The sequence below is a fragment of the Procambarus clarkii genome, chromosome 28 (genome assembly GCF_040958095.1).
Source record: "Procambarus clarkii isolate CNS0578487 chromosome 28, FALCON_Pclarkii_2.0, whole genome shotgun sequence".
Lineage (NCBI taxonomy): Eukaryota > Metazoa > Arthropoda > Malacostraca > Decapoda > Cambaridae > Procambarus > Procambarus clarkii.
Genome location: NC_091177.1, coordinates 8,548,975 through 8,565,297, shown reverse-complemented (window position 1 = coordinate 8,565,297; position 16,323 = coordinate 8,548,975). Strand labels below are relative to the sequence as shown.

Below are 16,323 nucleotides of genomic sequence, written 5' to 3'. Positions count from 1 at the left end.
GATGTAATTTCACTTACTCTGAAATATCTACGTGAAGCCGTTATGTAAAACGTAATTTTCTACTTCTCAACTTTATGAAGTAAACGAGAACAGTGGTGACCATGTCAGAGGTTCGCACTGGAACCTAAAATCCGAATGCCTAACAAAGAGATTTTAGTATTAAAAACTCTTATCGGGTTTTTCCCATTCATTGCCACCGTTCCCACGTTCTAAGGTCGGAGAGGCATCAGGCCGGAAAAAAGGCCTGATTTATAGTTATATATTTCACTAATATATATAGTTATGTGTTAGTGATCGAACGTAATAGACATTAACAATTACATGTCCTTTCATTTTGTCAACCACACTGTACAACATCAGGAATAAACAAGCACCACCACACGCCAGCAGTCATCCACAGCAGCACCCACAGCTTTATAAGACTAGGAGTGCAGTGCTTCTCTCTTCACTACTACACTCCAGCAGTCATCCACAGCTTTATAAAGACTAGGAGTGCAGTGCTTCTCGGTGCACCACCACACTCATCCACACCAACAGTCATCCACACCAACACCCACAGCTTTATAAGACCGGGAGTACAGTCCTCTTCATTCACAGCAAAACCAACCCCTTTATAAGATCAGGATTTTTTTTATTTATATATACAAGAGTTGTTACATTCTTGTAAAGCCATTAGCACGCATAGCGTTTCGGGTAGGTCCTTAATCCTAATTGTTTCCCGGAATACGACCCTCCAAATCGTTTAATAACCAGCTACCCATTCACTGCTGGGTGAACAGAGGCTACAGTTAAGGATTGGCGCGCAGTCAATCCTCCCCGGCCAGAGAAAAGAACCCAGGCCAAAGCGCTCGCGAAGCACCAGGCGAGTGCTTTGCCAAAGTGCCACGGGAACTAGACTGACATGTCACAGTGCTATAAGGACCCCAGTGAACCTCCAGGCAACTCTGAGACCGGCTGGACATTTACAACCTTCTAATACCAAATTAAAAAAAAACTCTTACCATATGGTAAAACACTGATGTCCTTACAATCAACAAACTAATACTACATATTATACTTTGGCTATAATAGGCAAATATATAATGTTGCTCAGTGCACCACCACACGTTAGCAGTCATGCACAGCTGTTCCTACCCCTTTATAAGACCAGGAGTACGGTGCTCCTTGTCAATTTTCGTAAACAGTCAAACAAATGTTCACTCTTAAAACAAACCGTTTCAATTCAGCCTTTATCGTTTTTCATATTCCGTAAGTTGTGCACACTCACTCCTCACTATAACCAACACTTGAACTGACCAGTCTATGTCCGGCCCGTATCCCAGACCATTCATCCTGCAAAGTTTGGTAAGACCAGCCCTAAGCATCTGGTCTTTCATTTTGGGTATTCAAACAGAACTGACGTAAAGGACAATTAGAAAGTAGAATTTGGTACTACTGAATTTGGAAAAAACTGAAAGTTTTTGTATTTATGTTGTTAATAAATCCAAACCTACTGTGAACCTGTCTAGTCCTAATACATGCTACCTAAGGCCTAATATTGTACATGTATGTGGTATACTAGGCCTAGGATTATTTAAGTTTGGTTTTAGGTTTATTTCTTCTGGACTATAAAAGGAATAGTACCAAATTCTACTATATAATTGTAGTGTCAATATAGTGGCAATATATGACAGTATATACACTGATATTAGCTTTAAATATAAATTGATGGTGGTAATATGTATATGTATAAAATATACAAAATATATATTTACACAAGATGTTGATCAATTGACTAAGTCTAAGACCGGACAGATATAGACAGACAGGCATACAAACAGGGACACAGAGAGGCATACAAACAGGGACACAGAGAGGCATACAAACAGGGACACAGAGAGGCATTCAGACAAGCAAGCACTCAGTTGGAGGTACTGGCAGCTGAGTGGACAGCGCTCGGGTTTCGAAGTCCTAGGGTCCGGGGATCGATCCCCGGCGGAGGCGGAAACAAATGGGCAGTTTCTTTCGCTATGATGCCCCTATTCTCCAAGCAGTAAATAGGTACCTGAGAGTTAGACAGCTGTTACGGGCTGCTTCCTGTATACTCACCTAGTTGTACTCACCTAGTTGTGCTTGCGGGGGTTGAGCTCTGGCTCTTTGGTCCCGCCTCTAAACTGTCAATCAACTGATGTAAAGATTCCTGAGCCTACTGGGCTCTATCATAGCTGGGCTCATAGCTGGGCTCTATCAGGCTCATATCATTTGAAACTGGGTATGGAGTCAGCCTCTACCACATCACTGCCTAATGCATTCCATCTGTTAACTACTCTGACACTGAAAAAGTTCTGTTAACTACTCTAATACTGAAAAAGTTCTTTCTAACGTCCCTGTGGCTCATTTGGGTACTCAGATTCCACCTGTGTCCCCTTGTTCGCGTTCGCACCCGTGTTAAACAGTGCATCAATTCTTTTAAACAGCTAAACAATTTATCAACGTGTGTGTGTTTACTCACCTATTTGTGCTTGCGGGGGTTGAGCTCTGGCTCTTTGGTCCCGCCTCTCAACTGCCAATCAACTGGTGTGTGTGTGTGTGTGTGTGTCTGTGTGTGTGGAAACAAACAAAAACCGTTGATTGACAGTTAAGAGGCGGGACCAATGAGCCAGAGCTCAACCCCCGCAAGCACAACTAGGTTAGTACAACTAGGTGAGTACATACTGTGGGGTAACTACCCCACAGGAGAACGAGCCTACCCAAGTACCCCCTGCCCATAGAACGGCTTCCTACAGCAGTGGGGAGGGTGGGTGCAAATGGATATAGGAAAGTGAGCTTCAAGGTAATGTACTCAAACATCAAAGGGATTACCAATAAAGCAAGTGAACTGACGGAAAGGGCGCACGAAGAAACCCCAGATGTAGTAAGACTCACAGAAACAAAATTGTTAGGAGTCATAACAAACGCTGTGTTTCCAAAGGACTACTATATAGTATGGAAAGAGAGGGAAGGGAGAGGAGGAGGAGGAGGAGGAGGAGGAGGAGGAGGAGGAGGAGGAGGAGTGGCTCTGCTGATAATAAGGGACTGGAGTTTTGAAGAGAGGGAAATTCCGGTCTGTGAAGGATTCAGAGATTACATAACAGGAACTATGACATTGGGTGGACCTAAGATAATAGTTGCAGTCATTTACAACCTTGACCTTCTGTCATTTCACTTAAATGACAGGCGACCCAGACAGGAGTTCGATAGGAACAACATGGCAACCAATAATATAATAGTGAGAACAGTTTCAGTTACCTGCAGGAATGGCTCCAGACTCTTAATCATGAGCAATTTTAACCATGGAAAGATAGACTGGGAAAATGGGGACCAACATAGAGGTGCAGATACATGGAGAGCTAAACTCTTTGAAGTGGCAACAAGGAACTTTCTGAGCCAATATGTCAAGGGACCCACAAGAATGAGAGGCAATGACGAACCACCGATGAGAATGAGAATAATTTATGAGAATGTAAGGAGTGACCTTGCGAAATGCATCCCTAGGCGTCAGACAAAAAATAAAAGTGTGAAAATGAGTTAATTTTTCAACTTCCCCCGACAGTGTAGAAAAACATAATAAATATTGAAAAGATTCGTGTTAGAATAATTAATCTTACCCTTTCGGTCATATTCAACAACATATATATATATATATATATGTATATATATATATATATATATATATATATATATATATATATATATATATATATATATATATATGTATATATATATATATATATATATATATATATATATATATATTTATATATATATATATATATTTATATATATATATATATATATATATATATATATATATATATATATATATATATATATATATATATATATGATGTAAACTAATAGTTTGGCATACTGGAGCAGCCGGGGTGAGGGCGGCAGGAGAGCGCAGGTCAAGGAGCATTACGAAGGCAACACCTCAGTTTCGGGAAAAGAAAGTTACCGAGCAGGCAAAAAAAATTGTATCAGGTGTCGCCAGAACCTGTTCAACTAAACGAGATGAAATATGATGAGCGATCCAAGACGACTGCTTCACACACTAAACATATGAAATCAATAAACCATTCTTTAGTAGTTATATATATACATTGGCTTTTCTCCCCTGAAATATATGTTTCGTAAGAGATTAATATTATGAAAATTTCCCATTAATGGGCATGAAACAAGAGGTAACATGAATGATTTATATTCCAAAACAAGAGAAACTGGCAGGACAGATGTGAGTCTTACTAGTAACCCATTATATGGTCTCAAGCCTACTGTGTCACACCAGATGGACCACACATTCATAAGATAATTGAATCTTATAAGCTTTTATAAACTTACGCTTTACCACCCGGCAACAGAGCCTCATAATGTTGATCAAATGACGACTAGTTAGCGAAACTCCAATGGTTTGGCTTTGTTTTTTACGTAAAGTCGCAGATCCCGGTTCGATTGCCTATCGGGACAAAAATCATTATGCATGTTTCATTTCTTCTAATGTCTGTGTTCATCTAGCAGTAAATAGATATCCGTGATAGGCAACTGTTGTGGAGTTGCATCCTAGGGAGGGTAAGTTTCTCAGCCCTGGGAGGAAGGGACCTCAATAGGCACCTAAGTGTGTGTGAAAAAAAAAAAAAAATATATATATATATATATATATATATATATATATATATATATAGATAAATATATATATATATATATATATATATATATATATATATATATATATATATATACATATATACATATATATATACAAGTTTGTTGTAAAATATTCCAGTGATAGACGTTTTTCACTGTTTCAAATGTATATTTAGAAAACCGTAGTGTGTGCTTTAAAAAATGATAATGGTAACAAAAGGATATGTGGCACACTCTCTTGCAGAAATTATGCATAGCTGAAACACATAAATTAATACGTAGAAATTGATACCTGATAATGGCAGAATATTCACTACAGTTAATTTTGGTTTGATGCCCTCATATTTTTTTATACTCAAAGTTTTATTAGCAAAATGCAAAAATATATATATATATAATAAAAATACTCAAACAGGTTTTCAACAAAGCAAGCATTTATATGTGTAAGTTTCGATAGTTGGATGATACACATACATCAAGTGCGAGTTTTAAAAGGTCACTTCACTTTAATGAGTGAGAACAAGTTCCGTCATTCAAGTGTGAGACTGAAAAAAACATTCTACTCAAGTGTCAGTTTGAACTAGACGCTTCACTCAAGTGTGTGTTTGAACAAGATGTTTCACTCAAGTGTGTGTTTGAACAAGATGTTTCACTCAAGTGTGTGTTTGAACTAGACGCTTCACTCAAGTGTGTGTTTGAACAAGATGTTTCACTCAAGTGTGTGTTTTTCACTCAAGTGTGTGTTTGAACTAGACGCTTCACTCAAGTGTGTGTTTGAACAAGATGTTTCACTCAAGTGTGTGTTTGAACTAGACGCTTCACTCAAGTGTGTGTTTGAACAAGATGTTTCACTCAAGTGTGAATTTGAAAATATTTGAGGAAGGTAGAATAACAAAAAATTATGTAAGTTGAAAAATATTCTTCCTACATATTGTTTTAATTTCGAAGCTATTAGTGATAAATCTATTGTTCTATAAAGCAATAAAAGAAACAAAATTAATCAAATCGAAAAATTCATGCTCAATGAAAGATTTTACTGTGACAAACGACAAGAGTGGCTTAACCTGTACGCCCAAAGCTGTAACATGAGCGACAGGTCTATGATACGTTCTACAGTAAGGAACATTCTCAGTGACTTGGTCTCAGGTACGTTCTACAGTAAGGAACATTCTCAGTGACTTGGTCTCAGGTACGTAATACAGTAAGGAACATTCTCATTGACTTGCAACACATTAATCGTAGTGGAAGGTATCCGGTCCAGCATACCTTGAACTGGTCAACGGAGAAGATACCTGAAACACAGCAAACGAAATCTGGAACACATCAAACAAGGCATGAAACACAACTAACGATACCTTGAACAACTAATGAGACAAGCTAGCACAAGAATTATAATGGATAATCATAAACTTTGTGAATATTTTGTTTCATGGGTGAAGTATGTAGTTCGTTATTAACATCAAAATGGTCAACTTTAAAGAAAAAACGAGAATAAAATTGAATTGGCGACTTTGGCATTGACGGGGCTGTGTGAGCACCTTGAGTCGCGCCAACGCTTGGTATATAAGCTCAGTGCGGGGAGCGAGAGGCATCAGTTACCAGACCCCAGCTCCTCCTCGCTAACTCATTCAACATCTGCAACATGAGGACTGTGAGTACAACCATCCGTCTTGACGTGAACTTTACTCACTATCACACTAAGCGTTCAGCATGGCGACTCTTAGTTAACACTGATCAGTATTATTTTTAACATTTTTTTTAGATTGTAAACTAACTTGGTTTAATCTGTCGGGTATTCTTTATAACACAAAAGGTCATGCCAAGTCCTACCCCGTCTTTACCCGACACTGGCTCCACACCTTCAGAACGTTCAGTAATTCATCGCCCTTCACCATCAGAAAAAGCTGATTACATCACTTAGCTCGGAATATTTCTACGCAGTTCTCAAACTGTTTCTCCTCTTACATAATTAACAAAGTTACAACAGGAAGTTCAGCCATTTAACTTCGATGATGGCACCCCCTTTTTTTAACTGACCTGGCGTACTACCTCTCCCGTGGCACAGTTCGTGATGTTTGCTCTGCTGGCTGTGGCGGCGGCAGACAAGAGGCCGCTCACTACCTATGGAGCACCAGGTCCTGCACTTCACCAAGCCGCCGGACCCCAGATCGCTATCATCCGCGACGACAGAGTTCACCCTGACGCTCAAGGCCTGTACTCTTTGGACTTGGAGACCGAAGATGGCATTAAGAGGCAGGAGTCTGGTGGCCCCGGCGGCAGCCAGCAGGGCTCTGTCAGGTAAGGTGCATTTGAAACACTTCAAACATAATCAGTACCCTAACAAAGGACTGCCTTACGGGCTACTCATGCCCATGACACCTCTTGGATGGCTTAATCTTTATCAATCAATCAAAGGACTGCTTCATTCCCTTCTAATCCCAGTATGAATGGCTCACTCTCACTTAGCAAGGCATTCACCTTTAAAGTTTTCATTTGACAATCACAGTCAAATGCCTTTGCTCATATCATTTCTGTATATTTTGAAGATGTATAATTTTGCACGCAACGGGGACAAGAAATAAAATTAATTCCAGTAACTTCTATTAATATTATAACAATAAATATATTTAATAATAATAACGATTATTATTTTTTAATTTAAAAATACTGTATTCATTCAGTTGTCATGTAATTAGGATGTAAACTTCATTAAAGAAAACTACATTCAAAAATAAACTAAATTATCGAACTTCGCAGGATTTATAATTATATTTACTCTACTTTTTATTTTAATAAATAATTTTGTAAATATCAGTCATTCAAACAGATATTGTCACTAACCCATCTCATGTCCTACACAGCTTCACTTTCCCCGACGGACAAGTGTTCGACCTGACGTTCGTCGCCGACGCTGGCGGCTACCAGCCCCAGTCCTCCTTCCTGCCAGTGGCTCCTGAGTTCCCCCACCCAATCCCCCAGTTCGTACTGGACCAGATCGCCTTCGCCGCTCAGGAGGACGCTGCCCGCGCCAGAGGAGAGAGCAGGGGTCCCTCTGCCAGTTACGGTGCTCCCCAGTAACAACCTCGTCTTCCGGATATTTGCTCTCGTCTTTGCTCTCAAATATAAGGACTAACTTGGATTAGTTATACTTCCAGTTCGTAGCATGTTTTATGTGGTGCTCCTTGGATAATTGTCAACGTTGAATGAATGGGTTGATTCCATCTTAATTTATTATTTGCGAAACAATTAATGTATTAAATAAAGAATATACATCGTACGTATTGTTTATGTGTCCAGATAAATGTGACAGGTCAGATGAGAATTTCAAGAGTACAAAGATCGCTGATATATATCGTCCGTCCTCCAAACAAAGACCCAAAAGTGATTCCATGCACCTGCCAAACCCCCTGTTTATGAAGGAAAAATGGGTTACACACGACTCACAACTGATTTCGTTCGAACACTTCCGGAACAAGTGCTTCACTGATAAATTTTATTCAAACCACAACACTGTAAACGCTTAAGCCCGTTCTCCAAACAAAGACCCAAAAGTGATTCCATGCACTCGCCAAACCTCCTGTTTATGAATGAAAAACGGCTTACACACGACTCACAACTCATTTCGTTCGAACACTTCCGGAACCAGTGCTTAACTGACGAATTTTGTTGGAACCACAACGCTGTAAATGATTCACCCACGGACTACAAATACAAATAATCTCTAACAGAACCTAAACACCAAACCTAATCTATGCCTATATATACACAATATGCTAATATATTATATATTAATTTATATTTGAGAAAATTTCCGTTTTGAATGAAAAGCATGTAAAAATTTATGAATGCGACTTTGGGGTCGACCGCTGGATGTAATGGACTTCAGTCGAGGACGGGTTGGCAGATCCAGGGTATGGTTGCTGACGTGGCCTGTATGATGGGAAGTACCCTTCCCACCCCCCACCCACCTGTTTTTCGTGCTCATTCGGGTGGCCTGGCGTTTATTGGCTGGGTTGATTACCCCTGCAGTAGAACTGGTGATGTGTGAAATGCTGCGTGTGGCCGTAGCTGCCATCTATGGAGTGGAGCTCGTCTCGTCTCACCGGGCTGTGGTGAAGTTTGCTGATGCAGAGAATTACAAGCTGTTTTTACACCACTATGAAGGGCGGTCGTTTGAACTACCGGACGCTGCTGGTTTGGTGGTTGTCTCCGACCGGAGTGGTGCTTCTCACCTTCGTCCGCGTTCACGGTGTGCCCCTTGAGTTTCCAGAAGAGCTGTTATGGAGGTATTTTAGGGCAGTTTGGTGCTGTCGTGAGTGTGAGGTTAAATATGATTTTCTCTGGGAAACTCCGGGGAAGTATCCACACCTTGGGGATGCGGCTGTGTGCGGATATCTCGCCTCAGTGAGGCTTACATACTACATCCGCGTCTACTACACAAGGCAGCCACGCACGTGCTTCTGCTGTGTGTTGTCGGGGCTGCTGGCTGCTCGGCGGATGTCGTCACACAGGTTAAACTTTTTCGTGACGAGGATTTCCCACCCCTAGCTGTGGATGAGGACCCGGTGGGTGTGTCTGCAGACGAGCCCGTGGTTCCCGTGCCACGTCCTGTGTCGGATAGGGGTGCCTGCTCCTGGTGGGGTTCGTGCGCCAGTGGCTGTGCGGTCCTCGTTTCCGTCTTCAGCACCTGCCCCTCTGTGTTGTCCTGGTGTTCTTGTCTCTGAATCCACGCTGCTTTCGGCGGCCGTGATGGGGGATGGTGAGGAGTCATGGCCTCCTGCTGTGTTGAGGCCAGTCCCCCATGTCGTCACAGCTGCTGCCGTCCTACGCCGTGTGAAGGTTCGTCCTCCCAGTGCTTTCCGTGCTTCGGGTTCTTCCTCCGGTTCTGACGACGTGCAGCTGAATCCCAAGCGCTCGCAGCGTTCCTCTATTTCTGCCTGGACTGACGTGAGATATTTTGCGAGTTTGCTGATGTTGATAAGGTGGCTCCTGGGGCTGTGGTGTCAACTGTGAAGGGGGTGGCGGAGGTTCATGTGCCTTACACATAGAAATCACAATAACGTGATGCATCAAATGAACAAATGAACGTTATTGTGATTTCTGTGTGTAATGATGTAAGGGCAAAGAGGGAGAACGGGCTATTGACATAGCTCGAGTGCATGGGGGGAGTTGTGTAAAACCCTGGTTTGTGTCTCGGAGAGGCTGCAGGATCCAGTAAGTTCAGTAGAACTTCGGTTTCAACTCTTTTTAACCATGTTGTAGCTCAGTCGATTAAGGCAGCATCGGGGATGCTCCCGGACGCAGGTTCGAATCCTCGTCACGGCCCTTGTGGATTTGTTCATGTGCCTGCTGCTAGTTTGGGTGACTCGAGTGGGCCTCTGCTCCTTCTGCGGTGGATTCCACGCTGTAGAGGCTGGTCCTGAAGAAGGATGTACGACGTGGGGGATCTGTGCTGGTGCCCGGGCCCATGGATGTTGTTCCAGATGTCTCCTGTGGTGTTTCCCCCTGTGGTGCCTTCTCCCGTGGTGCTGCCCGTTGTTTTGTTGTGCCACCCCTTCCCGCCGTGGTGCCACCCATGCCCCCTGTGTTGTCACCCGAGTTACATGTGTTGCTGCACCTTTCCGGAGGGTGCGGTTGCGCCATTATGGGGTGTCCTGTCTGACGACGATGACCAGTCTGGTAGTGATAGTAACCAGTCCGGTGTATCTGAGATTGTTGAAGAGCGAACCTACATATGGGAACAAGTTGCGCTGCTCCCCCTGAGCCCTTCTGTTATTTGGGCTCCTAGTGCGCATGTCTTCGTATCCAAGGTTCCGGATGTTGTGGCGCGCCCTCGTGAACCTGCTCCTCGTCATATGAGACTTATTTGAGAGGCGTACTGCCTATGGTTTCCGGATGTAGACTTTCCGGATAAGTATAAGTATGTGTACTTACATTGGCGTTCTTCCTTTTGCCTCCCGTTGTTGTGCTTGCTGTGGGCCCGTCGGGACTGTTGCTATGTGCATTTTTTTTCTCCAGTGTTTTTGTACTTTTCTGTGATTTACATGTAATTTTCTGTATCTTTTGTGTACTTTTATGTTTCATGTATTTTGTTTTGGTGTTGTATATGTATGTTGCTGTTTGTGGGTCCGTGTTGGACCCACAAACAGTTGGGGTCCAGTGTCATGTATTGTGTTTGAGTTTTGTGTTATCTGTTTTATGCCTGTTTCCTATTTTATGTCAATGTGTGCCTTTGTGTTTGGGCGTTTGGTTTTGTACGCTTTTTTTGGGTTGTACTGTGCTTCTGTGTTTTATGTATTTTCTTATGGTTTGTGTATTTTCTTTTGGGTTTGTATCTGTCCTATGTACTGTTATGTGATACGTGTTTGTGTCTTGTTGTATGCTCTTCAGGCCTGTGGTTTTGTATCCTTGTTTTGGGGTTGTACAGTTCTTCTGTGTTTTATGTATTATCCTATGGGTTTATATATTTTCTTTTAAGTTTGTGTCTGTACTATGTACTCTAATAGGATATGCGATGCGTGTTAGTGTCTTGGTGTAGGGCCCTTCAGGCCTGGAGTTTTGTACTTTTGTCTTGGTTTTTCTTTGTTTTGTATTTTCTGTTTCTTTTATTGCACTTATTCGAATGCTCTGCATGTATATATAAATAAAAAATTTGTAATTTTAAATCCTAGACATAGGCTGTTAAGTTCTATAGGCTCAGGCAAGCCACATCTCACTAGCATCTGAATTGTATAGACCCAGGCAAGCATATATCGTAGAATGTTTGTATTATAAACCTCATCTAAATATGCTATTGTGAAATGTCTGTATTAAAAATCATGTAATTCCTGCTTGCAAAAGTATTTTGCAACTTAGTTAAAGTAACAAAAATTTGCGCATTCGTAAGAATGGTGAAGTAGAGGGTTAAGGTATTCACGAAATGTATTTATTATTATTTACTTTGTATGAATTAAATTATAATAAATTACCGCAAATATATCAGACACCTAACACACGAGAACATCACATAACAATCCTCAAGCCAAGTACATAAAACTGACATGTAGCTAGAAGGTCAGTTCACGTTATGAGGGAGAAACGATGTCGAAAAGTTGTTTACATCGTCGAATGGTTGTTTACTGGGGAGGACCATAACTAGCCGAGGGACCTCTGCTCTCTCCTCGGGCGCGGGCAGCGTCCTCCTGAGCGGCGAAGGCGATCTGGTCCAGCACGAACTGGGGGATTGGGTGGGGGAACTCAGGAGCCACTGGCAGGAAGGAGGACTGGGGCTGGTAACCGGCGGCGTCGGCGACGAACTTCAAGTCGAACACTTGTCCGTCGGGGAAAGTGAAGCTGTGGAGGATATGAGGTGGGTTAGTGACCTGTGGAATGCTGCCCAATTCATTATTGGTGTGGGTGACATTTAGGTTAGTGGTGTAATGTTTAATAGTTGATGACAACATACAATGTAGTTATAAACATAAAATAAGTAAGTTGCTCAGCACACGTATAAATGTTATATCCTCCTTGCATCGCAAATAGTATCGTCGATCTATGCAACCTTGCTGGTACTTTAAATTCCTATTAGTTACTAAATAAGATGAAACCTCCTTTCCCTGCAGCTTGCTTAGATAAGACACCTCCTATATTTGTTACTGGTTTAGATAAAAAAAACTTTCCTATTTCAAAGCTACTTTGCATCAGTTATCCAGACTTCTTGTAATCTGTAGAGTGCTTCTCATTAAGTTTTACAGCGGATCAGTGATGCGGGATTCGAACACTTTAAATGTCACTCTGCTGTCTGCCTTACCTGACAGAGCCCTGCTGGCTGCCACCGGGGCCACCAGATTCCTGCCTCCTAATGCCATCTTCGGTCTCCACGTCCAAGGAGTAAAGGCCTTGAGCGTCAGGGTGAACTCTGTCGTCGCGAATGATAGCGATCTGGGGTCCGGCGGAGTGATGAGGTGCAGGACCTGGTGCTCCATAGGTAGTGAGCGGCCTCTTGTCCGCCGCCGCCACAGCCAGCAGAGCAAACATCACGAACTGTGCCACGGGAAGGGTAGTATGCCAGGTCAGTTAGGGCAGCGAATGCAAATAAAATAATTTTGTTCAAAGTCTAATCGATAGAATGAAAGGAAAGTGAGTGATAGTTATTGAGAATTTTACCTGCAAATCAAGTATTCAGTATATTTATTTGTTATATGATTTCATATGAAGTACATATTCTTCGTTAAAAACGATATTGCCTGGATAAAGTGATTTAACAAGAGAATTCTTGCATGTGTACAAACACAAGTCTTCATATAGGTTAACACTTGAACAGACTTTAAAACTTAAGATGAAAGGGGAAGACACCAGGATCGCCAAGATCAGAACCTGAGAGTTGAAGGTTACTGGATGACTCTTAAAACAGACAATTAGACCCAGTATGGTCATCTTGTTAATGAAATGAGACCACTTTAGAGCCTGGCCTCTGGCAAGGATGGTCCAAATTTAATGTTGGGCTAATGAGTGTCACCCATGAGAGCTTACCTGACCTCCCAGCAAGTATACTTCAGTTTCGAACACAAAGTAGGACTGAACTAAGCTATCAGAGTATATACACTGAAAAGTGGAGGAAACCTCTCACTGTGTATATTTCTGTGTACGGATGGAGGTACTCACAGTCCTCATGTTGCAGGGAGAGTGTGGATGTGCTGGAGTGTGTGATGTGAGTGGTGCTTCTCGCTTCACAGTTTGGGCTTATATAGCGACAGTAGACCGCTAGTGTCCTCCGCCGCCTGGCGAGACTGCCAACGTTGTCAAGTTATAGATTTCTGAATTATTCTTTTACCTTTGTAAATATAGCATAATTTGATCAAGAACATTTACGTACTGAACGTTAAAAATGTTCATTATCAAAATATTGAATGTGCAAAATACTATAACACTTATAAATACAATTTCACTGTTGGTAATGTTAAATAGTTCAAGGTGTACGTGTATAGAGTTCTCTTCCTGACATTTGAAATTTATAAACTTGAAAATTGTAATGAAGAGTAATTTTACAATTGTTAGGAAGAAAAAGTAATGTCAGTTATATTTACAAGCTCTATAATTCGTGTCCAGGCTATGTCTTGGTGAGCCGCGACATTCAACTGCTGTTCCACATTTAGTGAATATTTTCAATGATGGTTATATCTGATCTTACACGATGCTCTTACATTGGGTATAGCGACATTGGAGGGCGTTAACCCAGGTTGGGAAGGTCACACTTAGGACAATGGGTAGGGTATACATTTCCTCCCCTACACAACGGTGTGTTGATGCAAGCTTTTTACTGTATACATTCTTTGCGTCGCAATCTAACTGAATGTGAAAAAATCTCAGAATCCAGAGATAACTCCGTCAATGGTGTTCAAGAAATGTGTAAGGTACTTTATTCAAAAAGATGTACTACCTGAAATATTAGCCAGGTCTCCAAAGTTAGCGTTGTGAAATTAATACATATTCATAATTATAAAAAGCTGCCGCCCAGTTGGATGGGGTTTATGGAGCAAGATCAGTAAGTTTGTGGCGCATTGCAGATGTAAACTGTGTAGTGTAGAGGCAGTTGTTCACAGTTCATCTCACTGTAGAGGTAGGTGAGGCAGTTCACTTCGTGAAACAAGTCTGATATAAAAAAAAAAATGATTTATGTGTATGTATACGTGTTAATTTTTCAACTTCGTTCTCACGTGAAGAAAACAAGAAAAATTGAGAAGATTCGTGCTATGTCCCCAATATTCAAGTGGCATCCCCAGGGGAGGCTTAAAGTCTCAATTGAATAACAGATGTGTGTATCTTTGAGATCCTCCTTTCGGTTAGTGTTCAGTGGCGTGTGCAATCTGTCCTCACACTAGGCTGTTTAAAGCAGCGGCCGTGCCTCCCAAGACGCATTTCATCAATTTGAACATACTGTGAATTAAACATTGTTTGTTCTCATATATAAATTAATATTACTATTCATAAAAAGTTCATTGTATAGTCAGGCATAGGTTAGGTGTGGTGTTTTAGGATATGTTGGCGATTATTGATATTTGAGGTATGTGGGTGAAGCTTTTACAGCGTTGTGGTTCCAACAAACATCCCGTCCTCGACTCAAGTCCATTACATCCAGCGGTCGACCCCACAGACGCATTCATAAACTTTTATATGCTTGTTCAGTGAAAACGGGAATTTTCCCAAATATAAATTATTTTTATAATATACTAACAGTACCCTGTTACGTACTCCTAGCTGAATATGTATATAAATTTAAATAAACTTATTTTGTTCCATTATATCATTACTTGTATATGTACACATTATATTTTTGTAAATTATCGTGTGGTGTGGCAATGTCAGTGGGGACAGGAGCCGTGGTTGCTCTGCACACGTCTAATACCTGTTAGATTCGGGAAATTAGAATTGCTGGACCTGTTCAGTTATGGGAGTTCCAGATGTCACTTTTTAATTATCATATAATTATTAATTTACTGTAATTAAGCAGGTGGCATTGTAACTTATATATTTTGGAAGTAACTATTATATTTAATTTGCATTCTTATGTGTTTTGAGAACAAGTGGTTGTTCAATTAGTTTGAAATATTAAAAAGTCTTTAGTTTCCATCCCTCATCCTGGATGAGGCAGAGGGGGAGAGAATTATGAGAGACGGCGCGCTGAGTAGTCAGTAGCTTCAAGGGACCAGAAGGAATAACATGTGGGAGATAAGTCTGCTTACTTGTTGTGTCATGTAGTAGATCTTTATTCTGGGAGAGACAATATTTTGATGTTTGCTTTAATAGTGACCCTCTGTCCATATATATATTATTGAGATGTATATTGAATATATATATTTTAAAATGCATACGTATATTTCTTCAGTCCTAAGGGAGATATACTTTTAATTCTGTGCTTTGTATCAATCATGGGGTTACACTGGTGACCCGTTCTAAGAGAACAGCTGTAGTATCCCTAGACATAATTGAAGCTTGGCTGTTGTAGGGTTACGAACCGTAACGAACGATAGGTAACATACCCGGCCACGCGTTGCTGTGGCTCAGCAACCCATGTGCGTTGGTAAGCCACAGCAACCTTCCCAGTCCTCCCCACCATTCCTCCTCACCTGTCTCCTCGGCCTCCCAACCATTCCCTACTCCACCGTCCCCTCGTACTCCCCACCATTCCCCACTCCACCGTCCCCCTCTTCCTTCCCATCATGCCCCACTCCCCTGTCCCTTTGCAATCCCCCACCATTCTCCATTCCCCGTCCCCCCGTCCCCTCGTCCTACCCCACCATTACCCCCTCCTTGTCCCCTCGTCCTCCCCACTATATCTCACTTCCGTCCCCTCGTCATCCCCACCATTCCCCACTCCCTCTTCCGATGCCTTCCCAACTGGTCTGATGTTCCCATCAGAAAATTGGAAACATCAAGTGATCTGATGTTCCCATCACTGGAATGGAAAGAAAAACAGTTAAAAAATTGAATGAAAATATGAAAAAAATAAAAAAATAAACTATACTCACAAAATGAACGGTATGGTAAACAACACAGCTCAATTCCAACGCAATTCACACCAAAAAATTAAATCAAAATGAGAATAAATGAAAATTCAATTTATCAATGCAATCAGAAACATTGAAATGGAATTGCAACATATTTAGTATAGCATGTGTGTTG

The 16,323-nt window shown here is 41.5% G+C and overlaps 2 protein-coding genes across 2 annotated transcripts; one reads left to right on the top strand and one right to left on the bottom strand.

Moving 5' to 3' along the window:
- The first annotated feature begins 6,180 nt into the window (after positions 1-6,180).
- On the top strand, positions 6,181-7,939 carry LOC123754922 (cuticle protein AMP1A-like). The gene is made up of 3 exons (XM_045737265.2): positions 6,181-6,313; positions 6,728-6,960; positions 7,524-7,939. Exons 1-3 carry the CDS (start codon positions 6,305-6,307, stop codon positions 7,738-7,740), a joined length of 459 nt encoding a protein of 152 aa, XP_045593221.1. The 5' UTR covers positions 6,181-6,304; the 3' UTR covers positions 7,741-7,939.
- A 3,643-nt stretch (positions 7,940-11,582) lies between these two features.
- LOC123754924 (cuticle protein AM1199-like) lies at positions 11,583-13,430 on the bottom strand. Its single transcript, XM_045737266.2, has 3 exons — positions 13,306-13,430; positions 12,452-12,684; positions 11,583-11,994 (listed from the first exon to the last, which is right to left on the bottom strand). Exons 1-3 carry the CDS (start codon positions 13,312-13,314, stop codon positions 11,778-11,780), a joined length of 459 nt encoding a protein of 152 aa, XP_045593222.1. The 5' UTR covers positions 13,315-13,430; the 3' UTR covers positions 11,583-11,777.
- Between the last annotated feature and the right edge of the window lie 2,893 nt (positions 13,431-16,323).